We start from the raw sequence: 17,940 nt of genomic DNA, 5'->3' as shown, positions 1-17,940 counted from the left end.
AGCTTTCATTAGTTTTGGCCCCGTCCAAGTTTTGCGCTGTTTGTCGTCCTGTGTTGAGCCTGCCCAACAGTTTACGTTAAGGTTTTCCACTACTACGTCTTCTTCTTCTTCTCGTTCTCGTTCTTCTTCTTGCTGGTCAAGTTGCAAAGGCAAACTTAATATTTAGTGCCATTTGCTTGCTCTGACAGTTTGCAGAAGTCAAATTGTTGTCGTTGTTGCCTGGTCACTCTTTTTTTTTTCTGCGCGAACAAGTTGCTGAGTAAAGTGCATTGAAATCTTTGTAAGTAACTTGAGTAAGCCAACTTGGGCACAATAACAACGACAACAACAGCAACAACAACAATAACCACGACAACGACAACACTACAAATAGTTTTTATCACTTTTTTGCCTGTTTTTCTTGTTGTTGCCGCTGTTCTTTGGTTATTTGTGCAACTTTTTATATAATGCATAAAAGTTGCCGCTCGCTGCTGACAGCTTGAGTGACCACAGACACCAGACAATAACAACACAACAGCAATACAACAACTGTGACAACAACAATAACATTGTTGGTCAAGCAGCAAGTTTGCCATGTTTTTATTTGTTGATCATCAAAATGCTATTTCAGGAGCTTAAGGTATTAAATGGTCATGTAAATTATGCAAGAGGAAAGGCGAAACTAACAACACAGACAAATAGCGAAAAACAGGAAAGAAGGAATGAGAAATGGGTGGAGAGAAGGAGAGTGAGAGCGTAGATAATGAGGAGTGGGGTGGGAAGCGGTCTTTGGCATGTGTCAAAGCACACGAAGTGTGCCCAAAGTGCGCTAAATTAAGCTGTCATTAAGGACTTAATTAAAGTCCTTTGTTGAAAGTTGACATTGTGTAAAGAAACGTTTTGCTGCTGTATGCGAAAACAAATGACAATGACAACGACAACAACAACAACAACAACAACAACAACAACAACAACTTGGATACAAACAACAACAATGTAAAGAGCTGCTGCACTTGAAAAGCTGCCAAAAAAGGGAGAAAAAAAATTAAAAACAAAATGTAACGAAAGGAAAAAGTGTATACGACATCAAAGCAGCCACCAAAATGAGTGACTATGTGTGTATGCGTGTTGTGTCTGTGTTTGTGTGTGTGTGTGTAGCATGTGTCAAAATTTTCAAGAGTATCATGGCAAGAGAGACAAACATGATGCATGCGGCATAATGAGGCAAGGCGACGCTGCGAAAACTCATTAGCAGGCAAACAGACAAACAGATAGACAGACAGAAAGAGATAGTCAGCGAGAGAATGAGACAAGGGAGCTAGTTCCATTGACAATTGCAGATATTAAATGCGGCGCAGCATAAAGGACGCACTTGCCAAAAATGAAAACATAAACGGCTTGCCTTTTAATTAAATATATATGTATGTATGTATGTAAGTAACTACACACACTTTCATATGTGTGTGAGTGTATAGTGAAGACGTATTTAAGGGAGAAGCCATTGCATACTTTGTGGCGCCGCAAGAGATTCAATTGCAGCAGCGACTGTGACTGCCAAACTGTTTTTAATTGCCGCCCAAAGGTAAAAACAGAGAGACCAGACCAGACCAGACAACGTCAATGGCATGCATATCTATACATATGTATGTGTGCGTTTGGTTGTGTGTGTGCGTAGTGCAGGTGAAACGACGTTTCGCTTTGAGTGCGTTTGTCTGCTTAACAAAATGACTTTTATTTCGAGCTCCATTCAAAATTGTTATGTCGCCGGCGTCGTCGGCAGCAGGCGGCAGCATTTAAAATAATCACATTTTGAGCACCGAGCATTAAGCACAGACAGCTAGACAGCTAGCCAGACAGAGACAGAAAGAAGTAAAGACAATGCGAATGGAGAGACAGAGCAAGAGGCACTTTAGAATAGCCACATACACACACACAAACACACATACAACATACAAACACAGAGAGGAAGCGTCGTGCACGACTTTGCATTCCAAAATTGAAACTGCAATGCAAAATGAGAAGAATCAACCAGACGATGGCGCGTGCTGCAATTTTAGCATACTTTTCCGTTTTGAAACAATTTTGTCTAGCAAACGTGTTAGAACGTGTTGCCGCTTTCCCAGCAAAAACTTCCAGAATAGCCATGACCATGATGCCACATGCAGCCCACGGCTTTTTCTGTTCCTCACTCCTAACCCCACCTTAGCTTCACAGTTGGTATTCAAAGCAAGGTGTCCATTTTAAATTCCAGTTGGCCACCCAGTCTGGGAATTATGCGTCGTGCGGCCACATTTTGTTGCTTTTAGGCTTTTATTTGTGGCCAAAATGCCGCAAATCGAGCAAAGGCAAACCGACAACACATTCGAGAAAATGCCGTTTATGAAATTCATGATAAATCACAAATGAAATATGTCCACGATGACCAAATGAAATATTGAAAATTACTTTCTATTGATTTCCATTGTTATTAAATCATTTGAGAGTTCAGTGCACAAGTTAAATATACTCTTTGTGCCATCTGTTGTTGATGCGATTTCAAATTAACAAGGCGTTAATTGAATTATGGCCTGTCAGTATTGTTTGACTTCAATTTAAATTAAGCATTTCCAACGCGCCAATATATTATCGATATATGAACACCGATTGCTAAACACGGCCTCACTATTTCATGGAATCTCTGATCAGTATGACCAGTAAAATACTAAAAATACCAGATTCACCTTACTCGTCTTTCGCTCAATTTTTATTTATTATTTTTTTAACGAATAAATTGAAAAATTGGTTATGTTGACAATTCTAAAACTTATATTTCGAATAAATGAGAATAAAAACCAAATGACTTTTTTATTAAATACTAATATACCTGAAACAGTGTACACGCACTAATAATTTGTGCTTATGGAGCAATTGCTAAACACATAGTGGATTATTTTGAAATTCCACCTGCGGTCACACCCGTCAGTGATCTTGTTGTTGTCTTTTAACACAGTTTGCGCGTCTGTGGCTGCGTTCGGTTTTTGTATAATGTGAATTGTCGTTTTTATATTGGAAATAGCCTTTCGGATATTCGTGAATGTACATATTAGTTCCAAACAAAGAGTGTTGCAGATGCCCACCACACAATTTATTGAGCAATTCTCTCATATAACGAGTGCTATTTTTTTGTATTTATTTAGTGTGTATGCATCTTGACCTATGTGTGTATGCACATACGCTCATACACATACGTATGTACATATGTCAATGTATACATTTCTTGCATTGCAATGCAAGCAGTACTTGAGGTGCCAGATTAAAAAAGAAAGAGAGGCATACGCGCAACAGATGTTTTAAATGAAACTGATAACTAGAAGACATAAAGCAAAGAGTCTAGTATTTCACCTTCTTTGTTAAGTGTATCTTGGTTATCTGCAGATTTAAATTAAGCAATAAAATGAACAAAAAGAGTGTGCGCCGACGCTCTGGCAACCTCGCAAAGCAGCTTGTTTACATGTTGCGCCGCTCGCACATAGCCTCTCGCTCACACTTGTCCGATCGCTTGGCGGAAATGTTGAAGAATTTTTCGGCCTGCTCTTTGTTGTCGTTGTTGTGGTTGTTGCTGCGTGGGTTCCAACTACTGAAACCAGTTTGTCGCCTGGTTTTTTTTATGTGTTTATGCTGTGTGTACCTTTTTCTTTTTTATCAATTGTCGAGTGCTAAATGCCTCGAAAATTGAATGCACAAACGCGCGAAACTGTAAAAATTCAAACTACACTCGTTATGTGTGTATGCTCAATTGTTTATGTGTGTGTGTGTGAGTCTGCATTTATAATTAATCAAATCGAAATTGTTACCACGCACTGCGCACTGAAAATTTATTTAAAATCCATTTGCCGCTGCTGCTGGAAAATCAATTTCATCGCAATTGCGGAACAAGTGTAAAAATATTGCGCGACCATTAAAAATAATACAACTTAAATGTGTTAACAGTTATTTAAAAGGACTTTTTTTCATGCGGCTTGGCAAGTAAATTGCCAGCGGTTGCCATTTGGATCAACAAACAGCATCGAAAACATTTCCCAACTCGCCCTCTCTCTCTTGTTGGGTGAACGTGTGTAAGTGGAAGTGAGCCGACTGCAAATTAAGGCGAAAAAAACGCAGTAATCCAATTGAGGTTTGGGCAGCACAGTGTGCCCACACCCAAAAGAAAAAAGTAAGGAAAAACAAGCAGTGCAAGCAGGTTCAGCATGCAAGTGCAATTGATTCTTTCGCTGCCGCTGCTGCTGCTTCTGCTGGCATGCGGAATACAACAAATTACAGCCGACTATGAAAACACATGGAATTTCTACTATGAACAACCCTGCTGCGCCGGCAATGATCAGTCCAGTTATGGCAAACACAAGCGAGGTAAACTAATGATATAAATCCGCGATATTTATAGACTAAGCCCCACTCTGCAATGCCAACAGGAATGCATTTGCACTGCTTGCAGTCGGATTTACGCAAAGCAGTGCAATTAGTGTTTTGACTGCATTGATAACATGTTAAATATGTTCCAAGACTTTGTAACTTCTTAACAAACTAATATGAAAACAAACTAAAAAGAAAATGCAGACCCGCAATTAACTGGGTTTCTACAATCAGTTTAAATACTCATTGTTTATTTTGCATTCCTTAGTCAGCAATCTAGCTAATTCTTAATTGTTTATTTATTGCAACTCAGCGCGAATGCATTTTGAAAAAATCATCAATAAAATTGAATCTGTACTTTGGGAAGCGCTATTATTTTTCAATTTACATGCAATCAAAATAATAAACAAAAAAATATAATTGTAATTTATTTGCCGCAATATTGTTTTTGTTATTTATTTTATTGGCCGCGATATTAATTCAACACGTTTTTGTCATTATTGCCACAGGCATTTAAGCAAAAAAAAAAAGAACAAATGATATTTTTTAAGCGTTGACTACTTTTTAATGCATTGGTTGTCCTTCTGTATTGTTGTAATTTATATTATTTTTACAGCATCATGCAATTTGCATATTAATATCAGAGCGAAAGCATTGTTATTCATATTCATATTCATTTTGCAGCATTGCATAAATACCAAAGTAATCACACACATATTAACTAAAAATGCGGGATTATGCTATATTCTCTGCATATAAGAACGCATTGGAAAGTTCAAAGCCCCCGAATAAGTTGCCAAGAGTAGCTCAAATAGGTTTTATACTTCTTCTTTTTTGTGTACATTTTTAGACCACAATTTCTTTCAAACAAGAAAAAGCAATTTTACGACCATCTGATTGAAAAACCGGTTAAATTATGATTCGCTTTATTGAGTCATTTACATTAACCGAATCCAAATGAGCTTGGGAAGCTGTTCACTGTATGTTATTTGGTTTCTGTTTCTGTTTCAGTTTCTCTTCAAAGTCGCCTCCAAAAACGATTCATTAATCATTTTGTCGGCAAAATTTAATTTGAAAATATACGCATGCAATAAATTTAACAACATTTCCTACGAATCGAAAACGAAGCAAATTGCAAAATTGAAATGAAACTGATTATTAAACGCATACGTAATGAGCTAATGTTACAAACTATAAATGTAACGCCAATGTTATTGCGCTGTTAAAGCTACTGTTAATGTTAATAGACAAAGCATAAAACACCATTTTAACCAACTATTATTTTTAGTATTATTTGAAATATTAACTCATTTTCCTTAATAACTATGTATTTAGAAAAAGCATATGAAATGAACAATTTGATCTTTGTTTTTACATGAATGTTATTTCGCTGTGAAGACGAGTGCAAATGTTAATAGATAGAGCCTAAAGCACCAATTCAATGAATAAACATATTTAAATGTTTTATAACTATTTGGGAGACTGTTTCCAATACAGTTTTCTTAAAAACAACCGTATACACGTGATTATTAAGCGACTGCTGATGTTACGCTAATGTTATTGAGCTGTTAAGGCGTCTGTTCATAATAATGGACAGAGCATAATACTACAGCATATGTAAATGATTGACAACTATTTTACAGACTGTATTCATGAAAATAATCTAAAAATAAACTCAATTCCTGAACAAATATATTAATAAGCTAATCTTATTAACGATTTATGTTTTCCTAATGTTACGTTAATGTTATTGCGCTGTTAAAGCATCTGTTAATGTTAATAGACATCGCACAAAAAGCACATATTCAAATGGTTGACAACTATTTTCTAAAGGCAGTTTGATTGGCACTATTTTCATAGTCTATTGAAGTTCTTTTTATACGTAGCAGCCACAGTGGCACAGAGGCAGCTTCATGTTGCATGTACATGTCCAGTAAACATTTTCTAATAGTTCACGTTCAGAGATGCTGTCCGAAAAGGGGGCGGAGTGTGTGTGTGTGTGTTTGTGTGAGTGTGGCATGCAACACACGGCTGACAGACTCAGCTATAACCGCAGCACAAAGTTCACGTTCCAGCAACAACAAACTGTATTCTTTTTTTTCCTCGTTGCCGTTGCTGTTGTTGTTGTTGTTGTTGACGCATATTGTAGTAAACTCGCCGGCTAAGCACTTGTAGCAGAAACGTGAGGCGATTAAGGAAACGCTCAAGTTGTTTGCGCATACTTTTAACACAGAATGCTGCAACGAGGTGTCCAGAGTAGAGTGTCCTTGCTCCTGGCTCCTCTTGCTCCTCTGCACAGTCTATTGACTAAGCCATATGCACGTTGCTGTCTCTTCCTTAAAAAATGCAGCAGCTGCTTTAGAGACTCGTTTATATTTCTATGTATGTGCTTAAATGTAGACGTGTGTGTGTGTGTATGTGTGTGTGGTTTAAGCCATAAATTAAGCGAAAAGCCACAAACACAACACACAAAAAAAATATAAAGAGAGAGCTTAAAACTATACTAAATAAAATGTCAACTATAAATTTTCATGGCCGAATAAAGTTGCTTAGTTTGTGTTTGGCCACATGCAATGAAAAATTGTTATTTTTATTGATTTAGTGAAATTAATTGCATTCGAATTTGATCACAATTTATGCGCTCACACTCGTCCAGCTGTGAAGTCCCAAATGCCCCAAAGTGCAGCACGTTTCCCACTCCTCCGTTTCACTTCGCTGCATCAACGAACTTCGCCTTGTTTCCTCCGATTTTTTTGTCAGTTCATTTGTTGACTCAGCGTTGCGAGCAGATGTTCTCGTAGTTCTATTTTTAAATTGTCTCTGAAAGAGAACAGAACGCTGTCTGCCTGTCAGTTGCCCTTTGTTTTTTTTTCGGCTCGGCCACGCCCCTGCTGTGTGAAGAGTGTAGAGTTGCTCATTATTGATAGAATGACTTCATTAGGTAGACGGAAACGGACAAAAGGTGACGAGTCAGGTAGCAGCCACAGTCTCTATAGAGTTCTATCGAAAGTTGAGTTAGTTTTTTGTGTTATAGAATGTGAAGGGGAACTGTCTGACAATTATAATAATGATGACTATCTATAGTTCAAGAAACAATAAATAAAACAGATCAAAGAAGCCGTTTGGCAAAGGCAGCAACGAAATTGCACTGCTTAGCAAGACATTTATTTGTGATCTGCAATTGCACTGCTTTCACAGTTGGGCATGCACTGCAAGTAGCGGGGTGCAGTTCAAACTGTTGCACAAATGCTTGACCCAATAAAACGCAAGCGATAAGCTGAACTGTGTAGGCGTTATCCAAACACTGACCACGCACAAAACAGTAATGTTGTACTTTCTGTGAGTGTGTGTGTGTTGGAGTTCGCGCAATTAAAACTCAGTGACACGTTTTCAGTAAAGTACTACTCAAGCTTTTGTGTTTGTCGCTGTGTGGGTGACGCGGGGTCGACTTTTATGAGAGTCACATGTTACGCAGCGCACACACACATAATGAAAGTTCCTTGCCACAAATTGAGTAACGAAGTGTACAGGCGTTGCGCCGCACCATGTTCCTGCTTGCCATCGAGGTTGACACGCTGTGCTAAAGCAGCAGCGAACGCGTCGCCAACTGGCGTTAATGCAATGTCAAAAGCTGTTAGCTCAAAAGCTGAGAACGCACGGCAGAAAAGCTGCTTTCTCCCTCTTCCCTCTCTCTCTCTCTAAATGTCACTGTATGTGTGCGTGTGTGTGTGTGTGTCCTTGTTGGTTACTCTGTCCCAGTTGCGCTTTGATCAGCCTCTTTGCTGTATTCAGTCCGGCCCAAAGTGTGTTAACGAAAACTTTGCAACAGAAGCAGAGCAGAGCAGAGCGCTAACAAAATTGAGTTTCAATCCGAACACCTGACGCAAAAATTAATAATGTTAGCAGCAGCAACAGCAGCCAAGTTGTGGGTGTGGACACAGGACACAGCAAAGGACAAAAGCCATCATTAAAAAGTATGTTTTAAAGTCCTTTTGCTCAACTCAACTCAACTCGAACTTATAAGCGACAGCAAAATCACGTTTCTTTCCAACAACTTTGACGCTACAATTTATGAGCGAAATAAGTAGTTGCAACTATAGTACTTACCAAGTACACTTGCCACTTGCTACTTGCCACTGCTTTGTGTGTGTCTTGGCGCTTCCCCCCACAATGCAGCTGTTTTGAACAGAGTTCCATTGTCATCGTGAAAATGGTCATTAAAACTGTGTCACGAAGGCACAAAAGATGTGCTTTAAACTATGTTTTTAAGTATTGTCAAATAATTAGAATTATATTGTTATAAATATTAATATGAAATAAGTAAGAAACCTACAAACAAGTGTGCTCGACTATAAGATACCCGCTATGTATTTTTAATAATGGTTAGACAGTGTGTTTTTATTATTAAAGTATACCAAATCAATATAATATAATAAAATTACGTTCAAAATATACCAGACTGCCAACTAAAGCAATCAAGATCCGTTTGCAGCTCATATATTTGGTATATCGACATACTACTGCATTTAAAATATACCAGATCATCAACTAAAACAATCAATACTTCTTTGCAATAGCTATATTTGGTATATCAATATACTAGTCCATTTAAAATATACCAAATTGTCAACTAAAACAATCAATACTTCTTTGCCATAGCTATATTTGGTATATCAGTATACTAGTCCATTTAAAATATACCAGATCGTCAACTAAAACAATCAATACTTCTTTGAAGTAGCTATATTTGGTATATCAATATACAAGTTCATTTAAAATATACCAAATTGTCAACTAAAGCAACCTAGATCCGTTTGCATAAGCAGTTTATTCTAGAATAATTTCTTTGATTTTTATCTGATCGCAATCAACTTTCCAAACTCATAGTTTTCTTGAAATCTTCACTGCATATATAAACTTAATACATCATACAGCATTTCTCTGTGTCTTTTCATTGCATTCGCTGTGCTTTTCTTTATCGCGCATTCGCTTTTCATATTTACAAATCATTAAGCTGAAAACTTTTCTGAATAAAACGCTTGCCAAAGTTTCGCAACATTTGATTGATAAACTCTCAACTAGCAGCGACTCAGAACAAAAAGCAATTCCGGTTGCGGCTGATAAAAAGACGAGGGGGAAAAAGAGAGCAGAGAGCAGAGAATGAATATGGGATAATTTATCAGTAGAGCAGAAAGTCAAACGAGAATCTATTAAATGCTCATAATGCAGCTGATTCAATTACAGCAGTAACAGTTACAACTAACTAGTGCAATTAATTATGTAATGTTAAATGCAAAATGCAAACTGAATGACATTAATTGCACATTAGAAGTTAGGGGAAAAGCCAACTTAATGCTTTTGCCAAGAGAGAGTTTGTCATGTTTTGTTGGTCGTTAGTGAAATTCAATTATTTAAACGAAAATGCCAGATGAAATGTGCGTGTGTGTGTGCAAGTAATTGCACAACACATACCCAACAAACAGAGTCAAGAGACTGAGAGAGCGACAGAGACAAACAAGTCACTTAATATTAATTTGCATTTGTAATTTTGACAGTAGCTCCTGCGAATGCATTTCGCATTTGCATATGGATTCGAAGAGAGAGAGAGTCATGAGTATTAGTTTTTGGTCACTTGAATTGCATTACATTATGAACAAATTAATTTTAGGAAATGTGCAGAAATTTGTTGCTAGCAAATTGCAACGTTTGAATTGTTAATCAAATGCAGGCAAGATGTGGCAAGGTTTGAGAGACAGTGAGAGAGTGAGAGTCTCGGGAGTAAACTCTTAATGCTTTTAATTATGCAAAAGTTGCAGTTAGCATATCATCCGCATACTTAAGTGCTCATTTTGCCACCGCAAAATGTAGCAAGCTCTGTGTGTTTTCTGCATTCGCTCAACTAACTAACTGCTCTAGGTAACCCAAGAGTTGTTGTTGTTGCATGCAACAAAAAAACAAAACTTCAAATTGTTAGTGCTCGTTTATGGCGCTCGAAATGGACACACTCCCCATGTGTGTGTGTGTGTGTGTCTGCCACGCCACAAAAACCTGCACACACATGTGCCACGCTGCCACGTGATGCTGCCCCCAAGCTTGCTTCCATTCTCTTCTCTGCTGCGGGCTCATCAAATGAAGTTGCTGCCGCTCGTTGCATGCAAGTAAAACACCAAAAATGAAACGTTTGCCGCATTTGTTGCGTTTTTGTTGCCTGCTTTTGGGCGCAAGCTCCACTCAATGTCCTTTGCAATGCTCCTTCGACTCCTCCCTCCGCCGTCGTTGCAAGCTAGCGCATAAATGCTTTTCAGCTGCTTTTTGTTGTTGGCGATGCTGCTGCTGCTGCTGCTTTTTATGACGACTGTTTTTGCATTTGCTATTTGGCAACAAAATGAACTCAACTGCTGCTGTGTCCCCCGCTGCTTGCCCCACGATCCGAGCGTTGTCGACAGCTATAAAACGAACTAAATAGAGTTGAAAATGTTTCGCACTATGCAAGCGAAAATGACTGCAGCAACTTTAATGCGCGCTGCAGTTGCAATATTGATGCCAACACAAAAATGCATGAAGCGCAGCTTAAAGATCAGCTTGCGTCACAGCTGTGTATGTATGTGTGTGTGTGTGGCAAGTGCATCTGCGTTTTAATTATTTTTACATGCAATTTCTCAGCAAATGAAATGGCAACCACTTGAAAGCGGTCGGGACAGTCTGTAGACTACTGCCAACTGGCAGCTGGCAACTGGCAACTTGCAACATCCAAGTTGCAACTTGCTCTGCTCCACTGGGGCCGCAGGCCACGAATCAGCGCACAAGTGTGGATAACAACACGCCTAGACATCAGACGTCTAGACAGTTTTCGAGTGCTTTATGCTGACGTAGTTGCACACACACACAGCGAGAGAGAATTGCGGCAGGAAGAGGAAACCATTGCTCATAATTAGCCAGGAAAATAATGGGAAATTTGCATAGATGCAACGTCATCGTCAACTGGGATTACCGAATGAGACTAAGACTGAAAATGAGACTGCGACTGCGACTGAAAATATATATTTGGCGAATGTCTTTGGCAAACACGCATGAATTATGCACAAATACTTCTTGGTAAATATTATAACCAAGTTTAGAAACTTGTCTAATTTATGCCTGGCAACAATAAATTCTTTGCAATTCAAACTAAAACTCCACTTCTAACTTCTCTTCTGATAAATTTCTCACACAAAAGAGAACAAATGGGAAAACTAAGTGTGATAGACTGTGAGATACTCGCTACCCACTTTCAATAAATTTAAAACACTGCGGAACTATTCTTAAAATATACTAAAAATACTAATATATACCGAAGGGAAATTTAATATATATATTGATAGCCAGCCAAATCAACTAAGGCCCAAAGGAATAATAGCAAAATAGTATGGTATTATTTTTAAAATATACCACAAAAATAGTAAAATATACCCAAGACTATATTTAGTATATCGTTGCAATACTTCTTTCGATATATACCATAGAGCACAAAATATACCAGATTGTCAGCCAAACATAATACCACAAAAATACTAAAATATACCCAATGTTATATTTGGTATAATGATGCAATACTTCATTCGATATATACCATAGAGCACAAAATATACCAGATTGTCAGCCAAACATAATACCACAAAAATACTAAAATATACCCAATGTTATATTTGGTATATCGATGCAATACTTCATTCGATGTATACAATAGAGCACAAAATATACCAGATTGTCAGTTAAATATAATACCACAAAAATACTAAAATATACCGAAAGTCATAATTAGTATATCGCTGAAATACTACATTCGAAATATACCATAGAGTACAAATTATACAAAATTGTCAGCCAAAGCAGCTAAAATCCAACGCAAAAGTATTTCCTTGAATATCCTTTTACCCTATGGGTAGCAGGTATAAAAAGTTAATCTTTTGAACTGTTTTACATAGCTCTTGCTGCAGTTAACCTTCATCACATGTGGCAGCTTACCTTTCATTTGCTTTGGCTGTTTGTGGCAGGAAAGGGGCGGACGGGTAATTGTGAAATTTCAAAGGATTTCAAATGTCCTGCTGCCACCAAAGCTCTGACTCGAAAGCCCGAAGGCATGCGTCTGAGGTGGGCTTGCAATATGTTTACTGCATTTGAGTCTCGTTATTTCTTTTGTATTTGATTCGATAATAACGCTTTTCAAAATGACATTTTTCCGTCATTTCCGAGGGGAGCTAACAAAAAATTGATTTGACAGCGAGAGGCAAGAGGACAACCGACTTCAGACTTCAGACTTGAGACTGTCGGTTGGTCGTAAAGACGCACGCATATTTATGAAGCGCATAAAAATTATTGACATATATGGAGTCATAAATACGAGTACTTCTCTTACTTACGCATACAGAGCTTCTCTCTTTCTCTCTGTATATCCATAATAAAAATATAAAAAAACGAAATGAAAGAAAAGTCCCCCGAAAATCTAAAGTAGGAATTGCCGACCAACAACAAAAAAGAAAGAAAAAAAGCGAGTAAAAATGTTTGGATGCCATAAAATTGCGCGCTTTCAAAGGCAGCTCGTAAATGCAATTTGATTTTGATTGGACTTGGATTAAAAGCAAATAAACCAGACGTCGACGTTGATGGCAAGTTTTGGAAGGTTGCTAAAGCACATTTACGACTGCTTTTTGGCTTAAAATTTGATGGCATTTCCCATATTCGCTGCCAGTTCGAAATGTCGCATGCAACAGCTTTCCAACTTGCAGCAATCAAATGCAACTAAATACTCACTGCTGACAGCTATCAATACGCTGTTGAAATTGTTGTCGCCCTTCCGGCGCAAACCAGAATACATATGCCTACGATTAGCTTCCGTTCAATTTGTAATTTATTATCGCTCCCAGGATAGAATCGAGAACGAGCAGCAGAAGGAGAGATGGAGGTAGAGACAGAGACAGAGACAGTTAGTCTCTGGTTTCCGCAGCACTCGTAACAATTTATGCTGTCGCCCCGTTCTGCATGTAAATAAACATTGCAGACTTGCCTATCATCATCATCCTTCCAATATCCCTACAACATTTATGGCCATATCTCTCTCTGTCTCTGCGATACATATATAATATTTTTATAGACTGCTGTACGCGTATTTATGCTGTGTGTGTGAGAGACAATTGTAGACTGACAATGGAACTAGCAAATTGGCATCGTAAATATGCCACAGATCGTTTGGCATTGCAAAGATGTTCTCTCGTTTGTTCGTTTGTTCCCCCTTAATAAGCCCCATAAACATTTACAGTTTTCGTGCACATAAATTTGACTAAAAGCAATGCGAGCAAATGTTAGCATATTGATACAGACCCAATTAATGCGTAAATGTCTGTACACTCGAAAAAACAGAACAATCTGAGCTGTAAATACAATTCTTAAATCTATCCCGTTTCTTGAACAAATGATTAATAAATTTTCTCACTTGTTATTAAAAGAACAACATTCTTAAATATAGAATTAAGTAATTGATTCTTAACAACCTATAAAAAAAAGAATGGAAATATTTTATTCGACAAATTCTTGTGAATTGTCAATCAAATCACAACAAATATTGCAATTCCTTTTCTATCATCGTTGGACCTAAAGACAGTTTAATAATTAAAGATGATGCAAGCGGATCAACGCTTAGTTGTGTTCGGATATAATATGTTACTATGAAATACTGAAAACTAAAAGAATTAAACTATTTGAACATGTTTATAAGAATATTGTATATATATATTAAAGTGAATAATAAAAGAACATAATGTTTTTAACCAATATAAAACAAGCTCCAAATTATTTGAACCATAATTTATCAAGAATTTTAAAATTAAAATTTCGTACATAAACCATAATTCTTGTTAAAGCTTTAACACCGCAAATTCTTGATTCCTAAATATTACTTTATATTTCTCTCAGTGCACATATTTTGCCATATTTATGCAGACTGCTTTTATAGTCATGTTTTGCTTATTTTTTTGGTAAACTACTTATCCCTACTGGCGCCTAAAATGTACAAGAAACACTACAAATTAGTTGAACTAACTAAATTTGGCTAGCTAACTAGGTTTAACAGCAGTTGCCTTAACCTACTTCCCTTCGTTAAGTTAAAAACTCAATTTGCTAGCTGCACAAACTTTGCACAACTTATGTGCTTCATTAGGCTCTAAAAGCGCAACTTGCCTTCCCAGCTGGCATTTGACACCTTAAGCTAGCTCGTCTTAAGTGCAATTTGAAGCTTATTCATTAGCCTTTAGACAAATCGGGAATATGTTTTAAAGCTTAAAGTCACAAAACTCAGCACAAAACGGAAAAGCGGCCAACAACTAACTGAAAAGAAAAACAAGAAGCAAGAACAAAAAAAATTAAAGAAAATGAAGCGGGCAAGAAAAAAAATGTAAAAAAGCAAAACTACAAAATGCGGAAAAAGTTCGACAGCAAGCGGCAAACAAATGCGAGTACATATACTATACATACATATATGTATTTGTATATGTGTGTGTGTATAGGAAGGAGAGTACAAGTCAGCGGGTACAATAACAATTCAAGCGTATACAAGTCGACTTCCGGTTTGGCAAGGACATTTACCCGAATTGTGCGCAATATATGCAAAAACACACACACACACACACTCACATGCATATATGCATATGTAGATGGTACATTGTTGTAGTTGTTTCCCGTTGGCAAACAAAAGACGCAGATTCCTTTTTTTTCGGAGTTTTTTTTTTCTGTGCTTTTCCTTTATTGACGCAGCTACTTTTGGCCGGGCCTTGGCTTCGGTGTTTGCTTTTGTCCAAAATGTTCTTTAAATCGGAAATCAAAAATAGCTGCACTTGTGGCCGAAGAGTGAAGCCGGGGGAAAGGTGGGGGGATAACGGGTGACGGGTGAAAGAGGCGATGAAAGGGGCATTTGCATTTTCCATTGTTGTATGCGAGAGTTAGTCATACACACACACACACATACACATCGACAGATATATTCTTCGATATGTGGAAATGTTTTTTGTTAAGAATGCGGATTTGAGTTTGTTTTTATTTTGATGCGACATATCTTGTGTTTTGGGGTCAACTGAATGCTGAATACATTTCATTACTTAGCATGCGAGACAAGATTATAAAGCATTTTTGCCATTGTTAAGCCTGACATCATTATGACTTCAATTAAATGTGCTTTCATTTGAGAATAGAGCTTGAATTCTTGGCACTTTGCAGACTCTTCAATAATCGCATAAATGCCAAGAGATGTCAGAAAATTAATTGCTCGACATATCGATATCGACATGTAGAGTTTACTGTCTGACAATCACATTAAATGACAACGCTTCAGTAGTGTGTGTGTGTGCGAGTGTGTGTGTGTGTGTATGTGTGTGGTCAGGCACTCTAAGCAAATATTAATTAGTTTAATTAAGTAAATGCATGTTCAGCGTTCTCTCAGGCTCAGCGCAAACAACGCGCAGACAGCGCGACGTCAATGAAATTAACATAATAAGTATACGCAACACACACACATCCACACGCAAAGCACACACACGCACATCACATGCTTAAATATAATTAACAAGGCTTTATTATTTATTCCCATATTACAGCAGCAAATTGATTGGATATGTCAGCAGTTGTCGCCTATTCAAATCAAAATCCAACTCACAACTCTTTGTAGCATACTTTTGTGCGTTTTTTCAGTGTAGTTTTATCAGTCTCAAATATGTCATGCTGCTCTATTGATTGTACTGCTTTGATTGCTTAAGAATAATATAGAAACAGAAATGAAACCAATCTCTAACTTTAAGGAGAGTAAAGCTTAAGCAGCAAAATGGAAATGTCAGCAGCTGTCTATAAAAAACAAACTATGAATTTTATGTAGCATACTTTTAGGCGTTTTTGAGTTTATCAGTTTTATCATTCTGAAATATGTTTCTAGTATATTACTTGTGCTGATTTAATGGCTTTATACATATATTCAAAAAAGTCGAATCAGTCTCCGATTTTTTAGAAAATTTGATACTCATTAGTTTTCGCTTATTCAAATCAAAATCCAACTATTTTTTGTAGTATACTTTTGTGCGCTTTTAGTTTATTTTTTAAAATTTGTATATTTGCTAACTCTCCTTCAATTGCTTAATAAATCTAAACAAACAAAAAATTAAATGTCTCTCTAGCAACGCATACTCCCAAAAGTTGCCAAATTGAAATACGATCTAAAGTTTCTTTGTCCAGTTAGCAGCGCAGTTCTTTACATTAGTCAGTGCACTTTTTGCCCCTCTCCGCGCTGTCTCTAAATGTGACTATGTGAGTGTGTATTTGTGTTGGCCAAAGTTAAAAGTAAATAAACAACATTTAAAGCTTGCACTTTGGCTACATTTGCCGACGTCGCCGGCGATAGTGTCCGGCAAAGAGAAATGTCAAAATGTCATTTGATTGAAATGGGATATCTCACTCGCATGCTTCGTCTCTATCTCCCATTCTCTCTCTCTCTCTGTCTCTTTCTCTGTGATGTTTGTCTTTGTGTGTGGCCTGCCTGTGGCTGTGCTTTGTGTGCCTCCTCCTGCTCCTCCTCCTCCTCCTCCTGCTGTTGTCTCTCCTTCTTGCTGTGCACTGTGTTTGCGTTTTGTCAACGTCTGTGCATAAACTTTGTTGACAGGCGCTCATTTGTGTCGGACATTGGACTGGGACTGCGAATGGGAATGGGAATGAAGTAGAACTTGAATTTTTGGGTGATATGTGTGTTTATGTGAGTGTGTGTGTGTGTGTGTGTGGCCAGCCAGCTAGCTCTCACTTAAGAAAATTTGTTGTCCAAATATTGAATATGGAATTAAGCTAACTAACGCTTATTTGCTGTGTATTAAATGGTGACTTCTCATTCTCTCTTACTTACAGATCATGTGCGCGAATTCACATGCGGCAAGCTCTATTACCGCACCTTCCATATGAACGAGGAGCGCGATTCGCTTTATGTGGGCGCCATGTAAGTAGAGCGATTAAAATAAATCCAACTCAACTATAAAATCAATGTCTATCCATTTGCAGGGATCGTGTATTCCGTTTGAATTTACAGAATATTTCGTCGTCGTATTGTGATGTAAGTATGCATGCATTTAACTGTAACAAACTGACAACAATACAGAGAACAGCAAGCCAACTACTGCTGTGTGTACTGCGGCAATAACAATAAGGATACAAGTATAATCCTAGCATTTGCTTTTAGGCTAAGCTCCCACGAGTTTCGTTTCAAACGCAGCTTGTTGAGTGGTTGCTATTGTTCTTGTTGTTGCTGCTGCTGCTGCTGTTTTTTGTTGCTCTCTTGTTGTTGTTGTGCACAATTCCCCAGGCCACAAATCTAACAACGAGCAGCAGCAGCAGCAGCACATAAAACGTGTAGCACGCTTTTAGGCAAACAAGCTTTGCCACGCTGCGGCATATTTTTAAAAATTCATTACGCGCCTTCCACACGAAAATTGTCCATATCTCCGGGTATATGTGTGGGTGTGTTAGTGTGTGTGTAGTTGCCAAATAGCCGCCACTGGCTTAAGCCTGTCCTTT

The 17,940-nt window shown here is 37.7% G+C and overlaps 1 protein-coding gene across 1 annotated transcript in view; it reads left to right on the top strand.

Annotated features, from left to right (window-relative positions):
• The window catches only part of LOC133840815 (semaphorin-2A), a 50,878-nt gene that overhangs the window by 20,900 nt on the left and 12,038 nt on the right, over window positions 1–17,940 (top strand). Inside the window, 2 exon segments of the mRNA XM_062272898.1 lie at window positions 17,278–17,365; window positions 17,428–17,479. Of these exon segments, the coding sequence (XP_062128882.1) occupies window positions 17,278–17,365; window positions 17,428–17,479 (140 nt within the window).

This window comes from Drosophila sulfurigaster, chromosome 3 (genome assembly GCF_023558435.1).
Source record: "Drosophila sulfurigaster albostrigata strain 15112-1811.04 chromosome 3, ASM2355843v2, whole genome shotgun sequence".
Lineage (NCBI taxonomy): Eukaryota > Metazoa > Arthropoda > Insecta > Diptera > Drosophilidae > Drosophila > Drosophila sulfurigaster.
This window is presented reverse-complemented; position numbering and strand designations above follow the sequence as displayed.